Genomic DNA, 21,005 nt, shown 5'->3' on the forward strand with positions numbered 1-21,005 from the left:
TTAGCATTCCTGCTTAACGGGCCTTTACATTGCATTTGAATTCATTACACAAAAAAATGAAAAATGTAAATAAAACTCAAATATCAATATGACTAGATGTCATGAAAAAAGGGACAAAAGAAGACTTTTGCCGCACTTATAGTGGCCTGAAATATTTAATAGTGATATGATTTGGCGGAAGACACTTGATTATCAGTGCAGATCTTTTTTTGTGCGCAGTGTGCCGTGTTAGTCATCCGGAGTACAGTGCGCACAAACATTTTTTCCCAAAGACTTTCAGTGTCTCTCACCTATTAATAGCGGCGTTAAGATGGTGAAAATCATCACGCCTTCGATATTTGCCCGTGCATGATTCATTTGAGTTAACGTGCACAGGCAAATTTCCGTGCCGGCTTTTCCAGCAATGCCGCGACACCAAAGGCCTCCTCCACTTCCACAATGAAACAGATGCGAAAGGGTCACCGAGGGGCTGCCGTCGAGCGCGTCGCGCACGCTCGCCGCGGAACCCGCTTCCGCTCTCGGACGCCGTGGCAAATTGACGGAGCGACGAATGGATGTGGGCCGCCTCTCTTATTAAACGTTCCGCACGGCCACGCTCGAGATGCCGTACGGCTCGAGCGCACGGGGTGCAAGCTAATAGGTTTAACCTGGCAGCGGGGCCGGTGATGTCAGAGTAATCCCTTATGAAAGCCCCGATGACATCACTACTACGCCGATCGGAGTGTGTGAGGGAGATCTGAAGCCAAATCCTTGTGGTCAACATGCGTGTTTCTCTTTCCCTCTCTCGCTGTGCTTACATAGCAAAACCCTTGACATCCCATCTTTATGAATGGTATTTTTCTCTCTGTGTCAACATGTTGGACGGTCAATGAAAGAAACCGCATTCGTGTTTGTGCCAACCGTGTCCAGGTAATCCAGGATGTTCCCCGACACACGCACGCATGCACGGAGATGCTTGGAACGCGAGTCTTTCTGTGTGTGACTTAACAGTTTGTCCGAGCGCAGTTTAGACTGTAGAAGTGGGTCGCCAGCACACGCACGCACACTAACAAGCACGTCGGGTTCAATGCCGTCAATATATCCAATTAAAAGCAGACCAAAAGAAAGTAGAATGCTAGAACCAACTGCAGAAATATTCAGTAAACAAAGTGCCAAAAAACACCGCAGCGATTATGCTAGACCCGAAAAGAAAAACAACTTTTGGTGGAGGCAGCAAGCAGAAGTGGGACTGCAAGAAAACAGTTCTGAAAAAAAAAAAAAAGAAAAAAAATTCTGCCAGCGCGTACCAAATGAGCCCTAAACGACGAGTGACTTGAGTGTTATTCTACACGCCAACACCGTGCGAGTCTGCGCTACCGGATGGATGAAAAATGTAACAGTTGGGATTGTGCAAGTGGGAGTGCGTTTCCTCCGAGGAAGCCATCGCATTCGTCATGTGCCAGCACGTACGCACACGCAGACGAAAGAGTTGCCGAGGCATTTGTTGAACCGTTTGTAGAAATGTGGATATCGTGCCAAGTTTTAAGGAGGGGGGGGGGGGGGGAAAGTGAGCCAGAGGAAAGAAAGCGGCGCTGTCATTCTGACTTGATCCAGCCAGGTACGAGCGGGGACTCCCTGTCTAAGCCTGTCTAAGCCGTCGATTACGCCCAGTCATGAACGCGCTCGTCATCAAACTCGTCAGCATCTTCTAGCTTGGCCGCTAATGAGGGCAATTCCCGGAACGCCAGTCAGGCGCCGCCTCCGGACGCCGCCCGGGCCATGTAACTAAGCGCTTAGTACGTACCTCCGAGGAGTGTGAGGTTTCCATTTTCTTGTTAGCAGGATTATGCACGTAGCACTTTTGTTGACATTTTTCTCAATATTGAATTATTGTTATGAATAGTCTGAAAAGATCATGTGTAGCAGGCAGACATAGTATCTGTTACACACCCTGTTGTTTCATCCGGCCAACTGAGAATTACGTAGTTACGTATGTGTTACATAGTAATAGTAGTAGTCCATACATATGTATGCACATTAAGTCTTGTAATATTTGCTGCATTCATCAAGCCATTTCCCTCCCCCAAATTGCTTAATATGTATTTTGTACTAGTTTTGTTTCTATTAATTTATCTCATGAAATAATTTTCATTTTTTGCAAATTAATGAGAAATAAATCTAAAAGCTAAAATAAACATAAAGCTTTTATTTATTATAATATTGGTTGATCAATTATGATTACATTATGAGCAATGACTTCAAAATAATTATTAAAATGATCAAGTCCTTTTTATAATTTTAGACATTTCATTTTTTTTATAAATGCAACACATTTAAATACTAGGATGATTAATAAAGAATTAAGTTCATTATGAATAATACAGTACACAAAATGAGATAATTTTTTTTTTTTTATTAAAACCTCTTTTTCATGGTGATCCAATTTAGGAATGTTCCGCCAGAGCTGAGGTTGATGTCATTTTAATGTAGACATGCTCATGGGTTAACTGTGACAAAGGTCAGAGGATGTCAAAGAGTAGCCCCCCCCCCCAGGACGTCTGTATTATTATTATTATTATTATTGGATGATTTCCTTCAACTGCAACCAGAGCGCTTCGCATTGTTTTGTTTCATTGCCATTTATTAACTGCGGTGAAACCATTGAAGCGGACGGCTCCTTTGTTCGTGCAGGAAGGGCCCGCGCGCGATAGCATCTCTGGGCCGGCCTCGGGTTTTGTCTGGGTCGGAGGGTGACGTGCACGGCCGCGGAGTTCCACTGCACGTATTGAGTTTCACAGAAATCGTCTTACTTGAAAAACCACAAAGGCCAAGTTAGGGGCGGGAATCAATCACCATCGTGTCACTGAATAATGAAAAAGGTTCCTATTTAAAAACAGACTACCATTGATATCTATGTTGAAAATTCAGCCTCCCTATTTAGTTTTTCATCGTCTGTAAGTAAAAAAAATGTTTCTAAAGTCCTTTTTCAAAAATGATAAGCAAATATGCATCAGTATTACTATCCAGTAAAATTCTCATTTTGTTTGAAGGTTTTACATTTAATCCAAAGTCATCATGCCGATGTGCTTGGTTATGGTGAAATTGTTGACCTCCAGTAGTCATCATAGGCGAGTCGCTTTCAGGAGCCCGCAGGAATTAGTGGGCTTCGTAGTTCCAAATCCGTTGCCAAAGACGAACAGCCTGAGAAAATGTCACTGTACCAACAATAATGTTCCACACCAATTTTTATTCCTCAGCGTTAATACCGCCACAATGCCACTCTATTTTTCACTCTGGACTCTACACACAATAAATAGAAGCGTCATATCATGGCTGCCACATACATGACATATTGTGTGTATATCTGTGACTCGCGAATATGCCAGATATATAATTCTTATTAAATGTAGTTGAAATGTAGCACTTGTAGTTTGCAGCGGTGTAGAACTCCAATGCATCGTCACAGTGGCGAAGAAACATATTTTTTTAAATGAATACGTCTCCGACATGAAATCCAGCCATTTATCATTCCTCTTCCAGTATTACGGCGCACTGTCGCTTGACTTGAATGAAATAGAAGAGTCCGATGAAGCAAACCATATTTTCAACCCCCCCCCCCCCCAAAAAAAAAAAAAAAAAATCAGTCATTCCCAGTCAGTCAGTTGCCATGGAGTTCAAGGTGCAGCGATGTTCTTAATTTCCGACAGCTCACAAAAACACGTGTCATGGCCGTCAGCCTCAAGGGGGGTTGCCGGCTAGCTGCTGACATTCTTATTGATCCGTCCTTCTTCTTCCCTTTGGTGGGCGAGACGGACGGCAGTTGGAGTGGCCGCGTAGAGCAGCCGCTGTGCGGACAGCGGCGCCCGATGCTGCAAACGGGAAAGAGAAATGGATATTCACAATGGATGTGAACTCAAAGCTGCCGGGGGGCCTGTGAGAGGCTGACTGCGATCACATTTTCTCACCCTGTCCTGGAAGTATGCTGCCACGTAGTCATACCTGAACATTGCTATCAAAGACAAATATTATTGAGAGTGGAAAGGCTCACGTCTTTATTGGTCGAGGTCAAACTTGATTTGCACTAATCTACTTCTACAAGACCCCAGAGGTTGTTTCAGGCTCCAGATGACCATTTTGTGTCATTCCAGAGACTTTATTTTCTGTCACTTTTCAGCGCTAAAAAAGACGAAGTATGCCACTCTCCCGCCAAACCGTTCCCAGGTGTCTCGATAAAAATGTGGCACATTCTTCAGTTACAATTGCTCAAGGCTGAACGTTACATCGCACGTATTGTCCTGTCAAAATGTCTGGCTGAACACGCTATAATCTATCACGAACCCATGCGAACACACTAGTACTGGGCTGTAAATTCAGAATTACAAAAAAAATATTTCTCTTTTTAACACTCGAGCCATATATACTGCATTATGACAAACAATAAATGAAAAAAAGCTTACGGGCACGCTACCCTGAGAACGCCCGATCTCGGAAGCTAAGCATGTTTGGACCAGGTTAGTGCTTGGATGGCAGACCGCCAGGGAATACCAGGTGCTGCAAGCTTCCCTCCCCGACTAAACTGCAGAAGGGTTGCGTCGGGAAGGACAGCCGGCGTAAAACTGTGCCAAACAAATACGCCTTCATCTGAGACGACACGCGTTGGCGACCCCTAACGGGACAAGCCGAAAGAAGAAGAAATGGAAAAAAAACACTTGTTTTCTTTTGCCACCTGACCAAATATTCTGTGCATTTGCGCCAACCAGTTCATTGCGTGAAACTTTGTACGTCAATACCATCAAAAACTGAGGACTTGCTCCATCTTGAAAATTGAGCGATTGCAGCCACCAAGTCAAGTAATCTTTTCGTCCTTGGCACTGTGGAAAAACTGAGGTTGGGGGGGGGCCACTCTCCACCCTACTGGCTAAAAAAAGGAAGGTGGGGGAAACAAAGGCTTTTCAGTGCTTGCCCAGGCGACAGGTGGTGCGCCACAAGTTCCTTTAAGCAACTCACAAGGCCGAGGAAAGTCATTTGTGGAAATTTAGATTCTGGCAAAGTACTCCTAAGTCGGTGTGAACACCCAGAGCAAGACTAACGCTTCATTCCCACTTTTTGCGCTACTCGCCTCAGTTCGGGGCGATCGGTTTTCCAATAGTGCAGGAAACGGCCAAAACCGCGCCGCTTTAACTCACGCCGCACAACATCGTAGGGAAGATTGATGCCACACTTGATCACGACCTCGTACGTGTGCACACACGCACACGGTGCTGCTCGGGGGTCCTCGGGAATACTCTGCAAACTGCGAGTGATGACTTTGTGTCGTCATATGTGACAGTGCGGTCTCAGCAATACAGAAAAAAAAAACGGGCAAAGATAGAAGGTCATCTAAAGTTTGCCAGAGCGCGACGAGAATCAATGACACGGGCCGACGGCGGAGGAGGGCGAAATAACAAGTGTCTCATTGTCAGAGGCGAGACTCTGGGGTCGATGCGGAAGACCTACGCAGGAGTGTGTCCAGGCACAGGAATGAAAATTGACCATTAAGCAGTCAAATATTTGAAAAATGGATTAGCTGTCACGGTGGCACAGTGGTGCAGCTGGAAAGTTCTGAGGACCCTGGTTCAATCCCAGCCCTCCCAGTGTGGCGTTTGAATGTTCTCCGGGCACTTTGGTTTCCTCCCACATCCCAAAAACATGCAACATTAATTGGACCCTCCAAATTGCCCCGAGGTGGGATTGTGAGTGTGACTGTTGTCTGTCTCCGTGTGCCCGTTAACAGCTGGGATAGGCTCCAGCACTCCCGCGACCCCTGTGAGGATAAGCGGCTAAGAAAATGGAATGGTGGATGGATGGATGGATGGATGGATGGATTATCCGTCATCCGTAGAATCAGAATCAGCTTTAATGGCAAAGTAGGTAACAACACACAAGGAATTTGTCTCTGGTCGTACGACATTCCAGACGGATCTGTGCAGCGTCTGCGGCGATGCGGACTTTGTATCGGTCCGTTGTGGTAAAGAGGGCGCTAAGTCGAAAGGCGAAGCTCTCAATTTACCAGTCGATCTACGTTCCTACCCTGACCTGTGGGCACGAGCTGTGGGTCGTGACCGAAAGAACAAGATCCCGGATACAAGCGGCCGAAATGAGTTTCCTGATCGCAAATTTAATGACTTAATTGCTAGAGGGGGGAAAAAAACTGTTTGAACGCCTGCTAGTTTTGACTTGCATTGAGCCGGTCAAACAGGCCAAAATAGTTCCAGGCCTCAGACAACGTGTTTAGATTACATTTCAATGCTTTTGAAGCAGCGTCGGAGGCGGCGCGCATTTTCCTCAAAAGACGACAAGCACATCAATCACTGACTTTTGAAGGCGAGAGTCGAACTTTTGCTAAAATAAACTCAGTTTTGAGCAGGCCACACCCCGGGTCAAAATGCAACGTATAGACTCCATACTTCAAGTTTTCCCATTCATACAGAAATACATCAAACTACACAAAATATATTGGTTACTGTGCTATTCTATGGATGGATGGGTACACACACCACTAGACGAATGGATGAATTGACCACAAAAGTGTTGAAATTACTGTGAGGTAATAGAAATTGCGTACATTTTGAAAGATTTTGAACTGAACGTCACAAATCATATTGTCACACTGCTGCTGCCGACAAGGACAGAAAGGGAACGGCTCCATTATCAAGGTGTAATGAATAATACACATCCCCGTGAAAGCTCCTCTGGCTACGCACACGCACAAAGCTCCAAAATTGATGGTGACCACTGGTTAGTGACGGCACAAAACTAAAATCCCTGCCTGGGTTTTAACTGAGTCCAAGAAGCTCATCTGTCATGTTTCATAGACGACTGCTTGAATATGACAAACATGGCAGCTTGTTGAAGTGTTACCACACAAAGTATTCCCAGAAAGATTTTGATATCTAAATCTGCAGAGTCTGCATTATTAAACAAAGGTGAAACAAATATCCTACTGTATTAAAAAAAAACAAAAAATATTATATACAGTTGACTAGCTTGGAGCAAAAGTATTTCTACGCTAAACAAATAGTTTTTGAATCCTTTTTGTTCTCAGTAGAATATACACAACCCTTGTCAGCGAGGAACACGGATGTTTAAATGTGTTGAACGTAATCAGTAAGGGGTTATTTGACGGCACTTTCCTGTCGACAAAGGCCGCCTTTTTCTTCCGTGCATGACGGTGCAGTAAAGTCAAGCCACTGGACTGACGTCTTCACACACGTCAATGTCTACTTCCGCTACAGCAGCAGTTCAACTTCTGCATCCCGAAAGAAGACCTCCCTCAACCTTGACATGACGAAAGACACGCGAACGGCACCGACTTGTCGGCCCAGCAATAATTCCCGACAATCAGTGGTAGAATTAGAAACACATTTTAGACAGCCAGTAAAATTTCAGGGCTTTGTCGAGAGTATCAGAAACACCTCTGGTGAAATCTGGAATTCTGCACCTTCTTTCAGTCATTGTTCTGTATTGGCAAAAACACAGATTGTGGGGACGAAGTTGATCCGCAAGTTTTCCGGCTAGAGAGCTCGTGCACCTACGTCATAAAACCACCTGACTTCTGTTTACGTTGGCATATTGCTAAGCGTTGCTCAATGCTAAGTCGGTTGGAGACGACACGGAAATATGTCTTGTAGCGCGACGCCCTGCGTATTGTCCGATACCGTCAGACATTTAGAAGGTGAAAATAAACGACGGTACATTGAAAAATGAGATAAACTCGGCATAGAGGAATCCGTATTTAATGCCAAAATCGATTTTTTTCGCCGATAAGAAAGTGGACTGTTAATTTGCTTCCGTTTGTCTGGACAACTGGATATACACATGGATCTGCTGAGTAAGTTGTCGAAAAAAGTCATAAAAATCTGGACGCATACAAACACTTTGTTGCCGGATCTGTTATCATCAGGAATAAATCCCACACAGTGACCGTTTTGACGGCTCGTGAATGCAGAAGCGTGTTTGGCCACACGTTAACCTTTGCCAGAATCCATCGATCTTTTCAGATAGTATTCCATGCAAATATCAATATTTAAATAAATGACCCCTGGTTTTACACAAACTTGCTTTCATTAATTATGATTGAAAAAAAAGAGGATAGATTCGTCTCCATGGAACGTACACGGAAGCGATTGCGGCCACACTTAACCTCCGTAAACCTCAGCGACAGACAGTTGTTTTTTTTAATACGCATTGTTCTAAAATGAGCCAACTTGGCATTATAAATACTTCTTGATGAATAATTCCCACCTGAAATGAAGTGATCGCTACACAGGTGTGTGTGTATTTTGGTTGGGCACCATCCATCACGTTTAATTGGCGAAATCCATCGATCTTTTCAGCTGGTATTCCATAGAATGATCTCTTTGAATATCTGTCCCATCTGTCGTGACAACCAACAGCACAACAGGTCTCGGGTATTGGAAATATTCTCCTCCGGTTCAACGTCTCCCACAACGTCGTGTAGCTCTGATTGACCGGCAATATGGCGCCGTGAAAATGGTGACGTCACGTGCACGAGCTCCAACGAGGTAGTACAAGTGTTTCTTTTTGTACGACCTTTAAAAATGCAATCTTCCAATTGTGCAGTTTTATACAGTACAAACAACATAGACGGGGTGACATCGGCACAGGTAAAGGCCCAAGAAAATCTGCAAAGTTCATGATTTTGGAGGAAGTATGAGACACTCCTTTTATATTTCCTGTAGAAAGCAGCATTTTCCACCTCACTGTCGTATATAAAAAGCACATACAGGGAATGGGGGAACAAAGTCAATGCTGAAATTCATATTTACACTGCATCGAAAATTCCGCATCATTCTGACTTTTTGTGTGTGACGGTTCTGTACAAAAATTCCAATCCAGAATGGAAGTGCTGAGTGGACCCTGTGCATTTCCTGGCTTCTGGGGTGGCATCAGACACTGTTGATACAATCTGCAAAAGGTGCCCCCCCCCCCCCCCCCATGTCGCCGTTTCTTGGAAACGCCATTTTGTGGGACGATATCGATCCTGACATTTTCTGGCTTTGGAGGTAGTTGGAGGCTTTTACGCTGTAAAGCTGGCATTTTTCTGCCTTTTTTTTTTTCCCTTGTAGCTGTTTAGTATAAATCTCACCAACATGGAACGCAGCGTTGAAGGCACCCTGGCAATTTTCCAGCTTTGGAGGTAAAATCAGATGCCACTTTTAGACTGCAAAAAAACAATGCCTGTGCACGCTTTCATTTTCTTTTTTTTCCCTCCTGTGTTGCCGTTTTCAAAATCGATCTCAACACTTTCTGGCTTCGGGGGTAGCATCAAAGGCCCTTTTTACCCTGCCTTTAATATTCGCTCTCGCTACCATTTTCCTGGGTCGCTGTTGTCTATAAACAGCACCTGTACAGAATGGTTGGGGTGAGCTGGGGGGGGGGGTCCACAATCAACCAGGACATTGTTGACCTTCAGTGGTACTATCAGAGAAGCCACTATCATACCACCGTGCCACAACAAATAATAATAAAGACAATCAGATCTGATTGCATTGGACTTTGTTTTCACGACGTTTACGCATGTGGCGCGGACGGATGACAAACAGTTTTAAATGACGAGAAATTAACCTCTGGTCCACAAAACGGAACCAATTTCCTATCCCAAACGGCACTTTCTGATGACGTCACTGACCCATCGCCATGCGCTTCCTCTTGTTTTCGAGCGTAGCTATGGCACAACGACCGTATTCCCGAAAGACCTCGAAGCCTCGTTGGGGATGACTAATAAAAACCAGACAGTGGGTGAAAGACCAACAACCCAGCAAGACATTTATCTTTTTTTCCCCTTTTTCTCTCTCCTGCTTGTTTGGCAGTTGAAAAGCAGTCAACGTCAACGAGTGGCACTTGCTATTTTTACCACTAGTTTACATTTGTGGTCTAAGAAAAATAACAGGAAATGTTGGGTCCGTTTCACAATGCACTTCCTGGCCCGAGACTGCATGTGGTCGGAGAAGGGCAACCGGAGTTATTTGCTGAAACTCACCATATCCAGGAGTGTCTCCTAAAGGGAAAGTGGCTAAGGTGCTTCATGGTCCTGTCACTGGAGACTCCTGGACAAAGTCCTGGTTTCATGCTGAGGTGGACTCAGCCTCTTTTTCTGGCAGGGATTCGAGTATTTTATCGACCTAAAGGGTGCACCGGTAATCATGTGTGGAGTCCCATGCGTCAGTAAACCAAAAGAGTCCAGCAGAAAGCTATAAATAGAAGTCTTTGGATACTAAAAAATGAGGCAGCACCATCAAATCCATGAAAAGAAAAAAAAAAATACCACTATAAAAGAGCAAATTAAATCCCAGTGTAAAAAGTGCAGCGTCTGGTCTCCCGGCAGTGCGGCCACCGGCGCCAAGCCCTCTGGGCCGCCGCCGCCGCTGCTCCTTTTTTCCTCGGTATTCTTCCGGCAAAGGTCTGGAAGTGACTGCCCCGCATCCACATGGTGAGCCGGCTTCAGGGAGTCATTCCTCCAGAGAACAGCTGACGCGGGGGGCAGCGGCGGCACCGGCGGGATGTAGAGGAGGAGGAGGAGGAGGAGGAGGAGGAGTTAGCGTGACGGAGCATGTTGCAAAATCTGCTTTGTCTCGCTAACTTTCTCAACGGGCGAGGGGGGGGAAGACGAGAGGTGAAAGGAAAAACAACCACAACAATGAAGCATCCGAGCCGTTCTCTGCCTCCCTCCCTCCTCCTCTTCCCTGTGTGGGATGTCCTGACCCCGTGGAAGAGGTGTGCCTTCGCTCTTCACTCCGCTAAAACCTATTGATCCTCTTACCATACGCAACTGCGCTTCATTCTTAGGCGACGCGTGTGCACACGCATACACGCACAGAAGGCAACAAAAAGCCGGTAGCGTGTACGTAATGCGCCCACATGTGTTGACACGAGTAATTCCACTCCCTTAAATCCATCTGTCGCCACACCTTTCTTTTCTCGGCGGAGTCCGCCTTTGTTTGCCCGCTGACGTCGTCATAACCACGCAAGCAAAGTCTTGTATTGCGTCGTGTGTGTGTGAGTGTGAGTGAGTGAGGGAATAATCCCACAAAAGCATGCGGGAGGGGGGGTTGTTGGAAACGCCTTACACAGGATGTTCACTATCCCATAACTACTAACTGGGAACAGACCAGAGGGGGAAAAAAAAGTTCTTTTTTTTTTTTTTTTACGACGGTCATTATGGTGGTACCTGGAAAGTAATTTTCAAAGTGGTATTTGGTGTAAAAAAACCTTTGTGAACCACTGCTGTAAGTCACGGTTCATAAATGATTAGGGTTAAAAATGATGGTGGTACTTGGAAAGTAATGTTCATGGAGGTATTTGGTGTAAAAACCTTTATGGAGCACCCCTGTAAGCCACGTTTCATAAATGAATCCATCCATTTTCTTTGACGTTTGTCCTCGCAAAGGTCGCGGGGAGTGCTGGAGACTATCCCGGCTGTCAATTGGCAGAAGGCAGGGTACACCCTGAACCGGTTGCCAGTCACACTCAATTTAGAGCGTCCAATTACCGTTGCAGGTTTTTGGGATGTGGGAGGAAACCGGAGTGCCCGGAGAAAAGCCACGCATGCACGGAGAGAACGTGCAAACTCCATACAGGCGGGGCCGGGATCGAACCCGGGTCCTCAGAACTGTGAGGCCAACGCTGTACCAACTGACCCACCGTGCCGCCCGGTTCATCAATGATTAGATTTAAAAATATTTGCACATGTAAGCCGGCAAATTCAGTCAGTGTTCCAGTACAAAACCCAATTGCAAGTTGTGACACTTAAACACATGAAAAAAAAAAAAAACTGGGACAGCGTGGAAGTTAAGAATGCTAAAAAAAAAAACCAAAAAAAATGCCAATTTGGTACATTCCACATATGACCAAGTTAATTGGAATGGGGTGGGTCTCATGACCGGGTAGAAAAGGAGCATCCTCCATTGTCTCAGTTGTTCACAACCGAGGTTCGGGTGACCTTCACCACTTCGTCAACAACTGTGGAAAAACACAGTTCAACAGTTTAAGAACAATTCTTCTCAATGTACAAATGCAACCAATTTGGCGATTTCCTCATCTATGATCCATAATATCCAAATACTTAGACCATCTGTAGAAATCTCTGCACCTAAACGGCAAGGTCGAAAACCAATCTTGAATGCCTGTGACCTTTGATCACAACAGGCGACGCTGCATTAAAAATCAGCATCATTGTATGAATGTTATTGCCAGGTGGACTCAGGAACACTTCAGAAAACCATTGTCAATTAGCAGAGTTCGCCGCTACATCTAGAAATCCAAGTTAAAACTCTAACATGCAAAGAGGAAGCCATACATCAACAACACCCTGAAACACTGCTGGATTCCTTGGGCTTCAGCTCATCTGAGATGGACCGAACCAAAGTGTTTTGTGGTCTGACAAGCCCACATTTTACATTATTTTTGGAAATTATGGGCGTCTATCCTCTGGGCCAAATAGGAAAAGAACCATCTGGATTATTATCAGAGCAGAGAGCAAAAACCAGCATCTGTGATGGTATTGGAGGCGGAAGGGGGGTGTTTACTACCCATGGCATGGGTCACTTGTACATCTGTGAAGGCAACATTATTGCTGAAAGGTACATACAGTTTTCAGAACAACATATGCTGCCATCCAAGGACTCTTTCAGGGATGTCTCTGCTTATTTTAGCAAGAAAGTGCCAAGACAGATTTTCCCCGTGTTACAACGTCATTGCTTTGTAGTAAAAGAAGACAAATACTACACTGGCCTGATAGCAGTCAAGACCTGTCTCCCATTTAAAGTGTTTGTCGCATTACGCATCACAAAATATGACAATGCACACTCCGGAGATTTGAGTAAATGAAGTTCAAGCAAGAAAGGGAAAGTGTTCCAACTACAAAGCTTGAACAATTAGTTTCCTCAGTTCTCAAATACTTATTGACTGCTCTTAAAGGGAAAAAAATGAAGAAACACTGGAGCAAACATGCCCGTCTTTGATTTTATCGAAACCGTGCAAACCGTGTGAATATTTGCAAAACAAACGAAAAAAGTGAAGCTTAGCAGTTTGAACATTAAATATCTTTGTAGCATATTCAATTGAAAGTAGCTTGAACATGATTCCCAAATCGTTGCATTGTGGTTTTATTTATGTGCTCCACAAGGCGCCGTCTCCATTTGAATTGGGATTTATAATTACAGTGCTTTACCTTGGGATGAAATACTGCAGCGTTTTCGTGAGAATGAGCTCGGGCCTATTTAGACTGTGAAAGGGAGTCATACGTCATGATGTCTTTCATAAGCACTGAGGTGTGAAGATAACGACAACCCCCCCCCCCACCACCACCCACCCCCACCCCGTACACATGATTGACACTGATTGTAGGAATTGTGCGTGTTTGCGTTTAGGAATTCGGGCATAGGGGGATCGGCTTGCGAGGAAGTTATGAGTTGAGGTCGAGGTGAGTACACGCTGTGTTTGCCCGCGCGTATTTGTGTGTATTACAAGTCGTAGCAGTGGCGCAGCTCCAGTCGCTTGCGGTCTGAAAAACAGGATCCGGCGCTGCTTCTTGCACACTTCCTGCCCGACACGCACGTCAGCAGCCTCTCAGAAGCTGCCAGGAGCCGAAAACCACCTCGTCGCCTCCCTCGGCTTGCACCTTGGGCGACGCGGGTTGGGTGGAGCAGGCGGTGACGGGCGAGCGATCCGCTTGCGGCCGGCGTCGGGACCGAGGTGCGGTCCCGCTGGCAGACTGTGGCCGGTTTGTGCGCGCAAGCGGGACGGCTTGTGTCGTAAACGCGGCGACAGGGAAAACATTTCCATCGAGGAGGCTTCAAAGGACGGTCGCAAAACTAACAAGACCTCTTCCAAGGCTCCGCTTGAGGGGAGAGGAAAAAAAATTTGTGGGATGCCATATTTGTGGATGTTTATTCATTCATGTCATTGGTGCTTATTACATTCCATTTACGTCAGCAAAAAAATGTCAAATAATTTTGGAAATAACTCCAGTAATTTGTGCATAAGCTTACAAAATGACACAAATGGACACCCTGAAATGCGTGCCTGCATTTGATGCTAACCATCCATCCCTCCATCTTCTATCGCTTATCCGAGGTGAGGTCACGAGGGAAGTAGCTTTAGCAGGGACGCCCGGACTTTCCTCTCCACCCTGATCCAGCTCTTCCGGGAGGGGGATCCCGAGGCGTTACGGGGGACATGGGGTGGAGGGAGAATCCCGAGGCGTTCCAAGGCCTGCCGAGATACGAAATCCCTCCAGCGTGTCCCCCGGAACACTTCACCGGGGAAGCGTCCGGGGGGGTGTCCGGATCAGATGCCCCAGCCACCTCATTCATCTGGCTCCTCTCAATGCGGAGGAGCAGCGGCTCTACTCCGAGATCCTCCCGAGCTTCTCACCCTATTTCTAAGGGAGAGCCTGAACACCCTGCGGAGGAAACTCATTTCGACCGCTCGTAATCCGGGATCTCGTTCTTTCAGTCATGACACACCCTCACCTATGGTCACGTTTGATGCTATACGCACAGTATTTTGTACTTTATTACATTTATACAGCATATTTTTCTTTTCCCTTCGGGGTCACCACAGCGTGTCATCTTAGATGAACGCGTATTCGTTTGGGACAGTTTTACTTCCTGACGCAACCTCTCTGCATTTAGCCGGGGAGAGAAGCTCACAGCACCTGGTACTCCCTGGCGGTATCCCATCCAAGTACTAACCAGGACCAAACCCGCTTAGCTTCCGAGATCCGACGAGATCGGGCGGTCTCAGGGTGGCGTGGCCGTAAGCCATTTATACATTCATACAGCATATTAAATGGAATAAAACCTAATGGATCCCGCTTTGAAATGCGGGGAGACCCATCACATCCGACTCTGTAAATAGGACTACGACTGTGTATGTTTATGACTCAAACTGAAATTAGACTAGATTATATTAGATCACATAGACTACCATTCATACTGGCATCTTGAGAAAATTCAGAATCATCACTAATTTACAGATAATTCTATATATTTAATTCTGTACATTTTAGCGGCAGGGGAAGCAACTCTGTCCATAAATCCCCGCGTGTCTCCGCTCGCCGTATTGCATAATCTTGGACGTTTCCCCGGCGGGCTCCCGGGCCCTCGTCCACTCAGTGACGGCGAGCTGTCACGACTCATTCTGCTACTCGACACGAACAGGAAGAGGAAGGAAGCGAAGGCTAAAACAAATATGTTAAAAGTGCGCAGGCGGACTCGGAACCGAGAGAGGAACACAAACTCGGAGACGAGGTCTAGGAGAGGCGCTCGAGGGGTCTATGACATTATTGTTTTGTGAAAATATTTTCTCAGTCATGTCCAGACAAATCTGTCCCCCAGCAGGAGGTTCATCTGGGAGAATAATGGACAGTGTCGTCGGTCAGACAAATACTTTTTCCAATCGCATTTGGTCGTCCGGCACTGCTGTGTGTCCCCGGGGGGGGGGGGGATTACAAAGCGACCAAGTCACTATAGATTTCACGTTAGCGGAGCATTTAACTTCATATATTTCTTCTTCTATAAATAGAACAGCGCACGCAACGACCGAAAAAAAAAAAAAAATACACAAAAGGACCGCGCTACTGGTCACGTGGTAAGCGTAATTATTTTATTTTATTTTGTCGGGTCCCGACACACAATGTTTGGTGTTCAACATGTTCAAACCGACAAACAAATTCAGGTTCAACAGCTTCGCGTAAACAGAAATCCGTTGAAAGTGAGGGCAGGCTGAAAATGAAGAACACCGTTTTGAAAGTTTGTCAATATTGTGGATGCTTTTGGAATATGTGTGTGAGGGTGGGGGGCAGGGGGCTAAAGTACACAAAGTTCACAAGGCCGGCACCTCCGATGCTAACTACTGAGGCAATGTGCTGCTCTTTTTCACTTGCAATCAGATACCGATATTGCAGCCTTGAGTTTTTGGCCGATACCGATATTGTTCGATCCAATATCACCGATAACCATAACGTACTCGACCTATTTCGTCATATGTGATGTTAGAAAACGCTTGATGAAATGATATCAATCAAACGGAGAACAAAAATCAGCAAAGAAGGCATGAGAAATGCTGACCCATTTCATATTAACCAATGGGTTACATAAATAAAATTTTATCATAAGAAGATACTATTACATATATACAGTGATGCCTCGGTTCTCGACCACAATCGGTTCCAGAAAACGGTTCGAGAAGTAATATGTTTGAAAACCAAATCGATGTTTCCCATTACATTGAATGGAAAAAGAAATAATGCGTTCCAAGCCTAAACTTTTTTGGGCTTTTTAAAGCATTTTTTTTAGCTTTTCCTGATAACAATCTGCATAGTAGAAATACATGTATAGTTTAAATGCCTTATATAATAAAATAATTTCAGAAATATATTTATTTCTTGCTTAAAATGTATGCTTGAGTCGTAGAGTATGTCAGGCTGGGAGTGCATTGCCGTATCTGTAGCGACTCGGCCCCCAGCCTCGTAAACTTTTTTTTTTAAAATCAACAAAAGGGCAGAATAATTTTAAACAAGCAACTTGCCTTCTTTAGAGTCATCATTGGCGGTTTATACGGTAGTCCTCCATTGGAAGAAAAACAACAGGGGGTGCGTTGTACAGAATAACGAAAGTGTGCTGGTTGCGCCGCGTGCGTTGTGCGTGCGTTGTGTCATTTCCGGGGGGCGTTCGAATAGACAATAACAAAACGCACCGTGGGTGGGTCATCTGCTTGCGCCACGCGGGATGTTATTTACGGGTTTTTTCGGGGGTGTGGTGGGTCAGCTGGTCTGGCCGCGCGCATTATGTCATTTCTGGGTTTTGTCTGGGGCGTTCGAGCCCTGATTTTCGCTCAAAAACAGAAGCAAAGAAAAAGATCTCGGAATTTTCATTCGAAAACCGATTTGTTCGAAAATGGGGACGTTCGAGAACCGAGGCTTTACTGTATAAATATATGTTTCTTTGCTGTGATTTATTCACTGTTTCTGTTGTGCATGTCTTAAACTCTGAAGGGCAGTGTAGAATATAAGATATAAGAATATATGCCTGGTAGTATTGTTACATTGCCCTTTTGTATGTGTTGACACAACGTATATGTACTAGTATTGAATATTTTGAACGCAATAAGAGCTGCGAGTTCAATGCTAATTTTGATGAGCTCGTTATTGGAATGGACTGTAGGAAGAAGAATGGTCAAATCGGAGATTTTAGATCCAGTCCGATCAGATACTTGTTTTTTTTGTTGTTGTTGTTGCTGATATTGGACATGACCTGGCCCATCGGTTTGTTTTAAAATTGAAACGTGGCCCCGCCTCTGCTTGAACAAATTATATTATATCCAATGGGAAACTTAGATTCTGAATGTGAACAAAATGAAGGTGGAGCAGCAGCAGCAATCTCACCACTTGAATACTCCAGTGAAGATCCAAACGTGAAAAGTGGTGCTCTCCTGAGAGATGGCGAAAAGTAGAACCTGCTGGATGTTTCAATCCTTTTGAAGGGGGGGGGGGGGGCGATGTCCATTCCTCCCCGCATGAGCCGGCGTGCAAAAAGCCCCCAGCCGTCAGGCCTCCTCCTTGCCATGCACGCAAGCACACGAGGTGGCATTTCGGCAAATGCTAACTCATTCGCCACTGGAGACGAGATATTTGTAATCAGATCAGCATATACTGGGTTGCAAGGGGGGGGGGGCGGGGGGGAGGGCGACATGGAGTCTTCAAGGGCCATTTGAAGAATATAAAGAGGGTTTAAGTGGCAAGAGAGGGGAAAAAAAGAAATCACTCACTTGATAAGTGGGGGAAGAATTTTATTTCCTGACTTTGATTTTCTGGTCAAGTGAAAGAAAGGAATGTGCTTCTTTTATTCCAAAAAATGAAGAAAAGTAGGCTTCTAAAGCCCCTACTCTGGCTTGAAAGAGCCGCAGGATTTTACAGAAGGGGCTTTTTTTTTTTAGTCATAAAAGTAAAGGAAGCAGCAAGTTTGGATGTGGAGACTGTAACCTTTTCGATTTGTCACATCACCACGAACATACTGTGCATGTGGTTACTATATTAGCTCTACGAGTTGTTGTTCCGCCAAAGGACGGACCATCCATTTCCAAAACCTCATCCTCATTTGAGTGTGCAGGTAACTACTGGCAGCACGGTGGGTGACTGGTTAGAGTGTCGGCCTCACAGTTCTCAGGTCTGGGGTTTGCATGTTCTCCCCATGTCTGCGAGGGTTTTCTCCAGTTTCCTCCCACATCCCGAAGACATCCATAAATTGGAGATTCTAAATTACCCGTAGGTGTTATCGTGAGCGCGAAGGGTGGCGTATTTCGATGTGATGTCTGCGATTGGCTGACGACCAGTTCAGGGTGCACCTCGCCTCCCGCCCGGAGATTACTGGGATAGGGTCCAGCACTCCCGTGACCTTCGTGAGGACAAGCAGCTCAGAAAATAGATGGATGGAAGGTAAAGGAAACGTGAGTTTTTCAGAGAACAATGGAGAACAGGATTTTGTTTTTTTTAGAAAGGTGAATTGGTGGGTATGACAGCGAATATGTGGAGAATGGCTCCATATTCGGTAGACACGAATGAGTCCACTCTTCTCATCCACAATTCCATGGGCGCGTTTGCAGCTCGTCCCCATTTGTCGCCAGCGAAAAAAGGCAGTCTCTCGCTGCCCGTCAAACGGTGCACCCCGGCACCTCCATTTCCCAGCTCCGTTGCTCGAGCCCTCCAAAAATAGACTCCGCCTGCATTGCACCAATGTTGTGTCACGGTTGCGGTCGAGACGCTCAGGCTGACTCCCACCCACCCCATCCCCCCCCCCCCCCCAACCCCCCTTTTGCACCGGCAGATTCGTCCCAGCCTTAATCACCTCGCCGGACGGACTGATCGTCAATGTGAGGTCGATTAGCGATTCCACGGAGGGCCGGTACGGCCCGCTAGCGACCCAACGATACTGTAATTACTCGGAAAAATACATCCACTCTTGGAGTCAAAGAGGAAGGATGAATTGTTCATTACGTTTGTACGGGAAGCAAGAAGTGATGTTGATGCTACCCCAGTTTGCATCGAGGACAAAATAATCTCTCACTGCCAACGCAACCCTTTTTTTTATTGGTCTACGATATTGATGGAGCAGCCAGGACATGCCTCATGTGATAAGATGTTATAACCCAAACCGTTGAGCGAGTGCACTGGCTTTAATTTCCCTTACTCCGCTTCAAAAACACTCCAGGATTGAAAACACCAAGTAGCAAAAAGCATAAATCTCTCCAAATACTCGCCCTTACGTTGGTAAAAATGTATTCATGCTAAGACACATTTAAATGACTGTGCAAAAGAAATGAATCACAAGGCTTTTTGCGTCCTGAACCCCCCCCCCCCCCACTGCCCTGAATTCCGTTCAAGGGCATGAATTATGAAGGAGGAAGGAACAGCACACAGGAAGTGTGCTGTGTGCGGGAGCATGGGGGGTGGGGGGGGCTCGTGTGACATTAAACTGTTAAAGTAATTACGGGTTAGGAGGATCTTTGCAGGATGTAAAATTATCTCCCTGCCGAAAAAGGGCTGCGCTTAATTTTCTGTCAACAAACTGCGGAAGAAAAACCACCAGACCGAGCGGCACACGCCCTGCCAGACCGACCCCCAAAAACCATCACGCACGTTAGCGGTCTACAATATTAGTGGACCGGCCCAGACACCTCACCGCTTTCGTCATAGATTTCTCAGCTCGGTTTTGGGGCAGTTCCATTTTCCACTTCACGACGGCGCCGCGACAAAAAACTGCAGAGGCAGAATGAGAGATTTGTCCCGTTTCAAAGGCTGGAGCCGAAGCCGGAGGGCCCACTGATCAGAGTGGAACCCATAATCAATAAACAAATCATGGTTTATTTTGCTCACCTCTCCTCTAAAAACGTCCTTACTCCGTGACATGTCAAGGAAAAACAAGCACGAGAACGAGGCTATGTTCCTATTTGGAGGAAATTAAGGGCCCCTGCTGCAAAATGGAGACTGCGGAGTATAATGCTGCTACGTCCACAGCTAAGAATAAACTCTATTAAAGTGGATTCAGTTTTGTATCTTAAATATTAAAAATCTGCTCAAATTGACACAAGTCTTCTTTTCCTTTCCGCTTGTCCCGTTAGAGGTCGCCACAGCGTGTCATCTTTTTCTCGTGCATCTTCCTCTCTAACAGCCGAATGTCCTCATGTGGTCCCTCACAACATCGATCCACCTTTTCTTTGGTCTTCCTCTCTCTCTCTCGCTCTTTCGCCTGGCAGCTCAATCCTCAGCACCCTTCCACCGATATACTCCCTCTCCCACCTTGTCTCCAAAACATCCAACTTTGGCTGTCCCTCTAATCAGCTCATTTCTAATCCGATCCAACCTGCTCACTCCGAGCGAGAACCTCAACATCTTCATTTCTGCCACCTGCAGTTCTGCTTCCTGTTGTCTCTTCAGCGCCACCGTCTCTTAATCCGTACATGGTGGCCGGCCTCACCGCTGTTTTCTAAACTTTGCCCTTTATCCTAGCGGAGTCTCTTCTGTCACATAGAACACCAGACACCTTCCGCCAGCTGTTCCACTCTGCTTGGACCCCGTTTCTTCACTTCCTTACCGCACTCACCAGTGCTCTGTATTGTTGACCCCAAGTATTTGAAGTCATCCACCCTCGCATCTCTTCTCCCTGGAGCTTCACTCTTCCCCCTCCACCCCTCTCATTCACGCACATATATTCAGTTTTACTTTGGCTAATCTTCATTCCTCTCCTTTCCAGTGCGTGCCTCCATCTTTCTAATCGTTCCTCCACATGCTCCCTGCTTTCACTGCAGATCACGATATCCTCTGCGAACATCATGGTTCAAGGGGACTCCAATCTAACCTCATCTGTCAGTTTATCCATTACCAGAGCGAACAGGAAGGGGATCAGAGCGGATCCCTGATGCAATCCCAGCTTCACCTTAAACTCTTCTGTTACGCCTACGGCACA

At 45.9% G+C, this 21,005-nt stretch overlaps 1 protein-coding gene and 1 pseudogene across 4 annotated transcripts in view; both read right to left on the reverse strand.

Annotated features, from left to right (window-relative positions):
* Positions 1 to 21,005, reverse strand: part of LOC133498950 (cAMP-specific 3',5'-cyclic phosphodiesterase 4D-like) — a 235,066-nt gene that overhangs the window by 63,883 nt on the left and 150,178 nt on the right. Inside the window, exon 1 of one of the 4 annotated variants that reach the window (XM_061816321.1) lies at positions 10,022 to 10,901. The exons of the other annotated variants lie outside the window; for them this stretch is intronic. Coding sequence (XP_061672305.1) covers positions 10,022 to 10,110 — 89 coding nt within the window. The 5' untranslated portion in view covers positions 10,111 to 10,901. Of the gene's footprint in view, positions 1 to 10,021; positions 10,902 to 21,005 lie in introns of those variants that run through there. 4 annotated transcript variants of the gene reach the window in all.
* On the reverse strand, positions 14,687 to 14,805 carry LOC133500073 (5S ribosomal RNA; annotated as a pseudogene).

This window comes from Syngnathoides biaculeatus, chromosome 4 (assembly GCF_019802595.1).
Source record: "Syngnathoides biaculeatus isolate LvHL_M chromosome 4, ASM1980259v1, whole genome shotgun sequence".
In the NCBI taxonomy this organism is placed as follows: domain Eukaryota; kingdom Metazoa; phylum Chordata; class Actinopteri; order Syngnathiformes; family Syngnathidae; genus Syngnathoides; species Syngnathoides biaculeatus.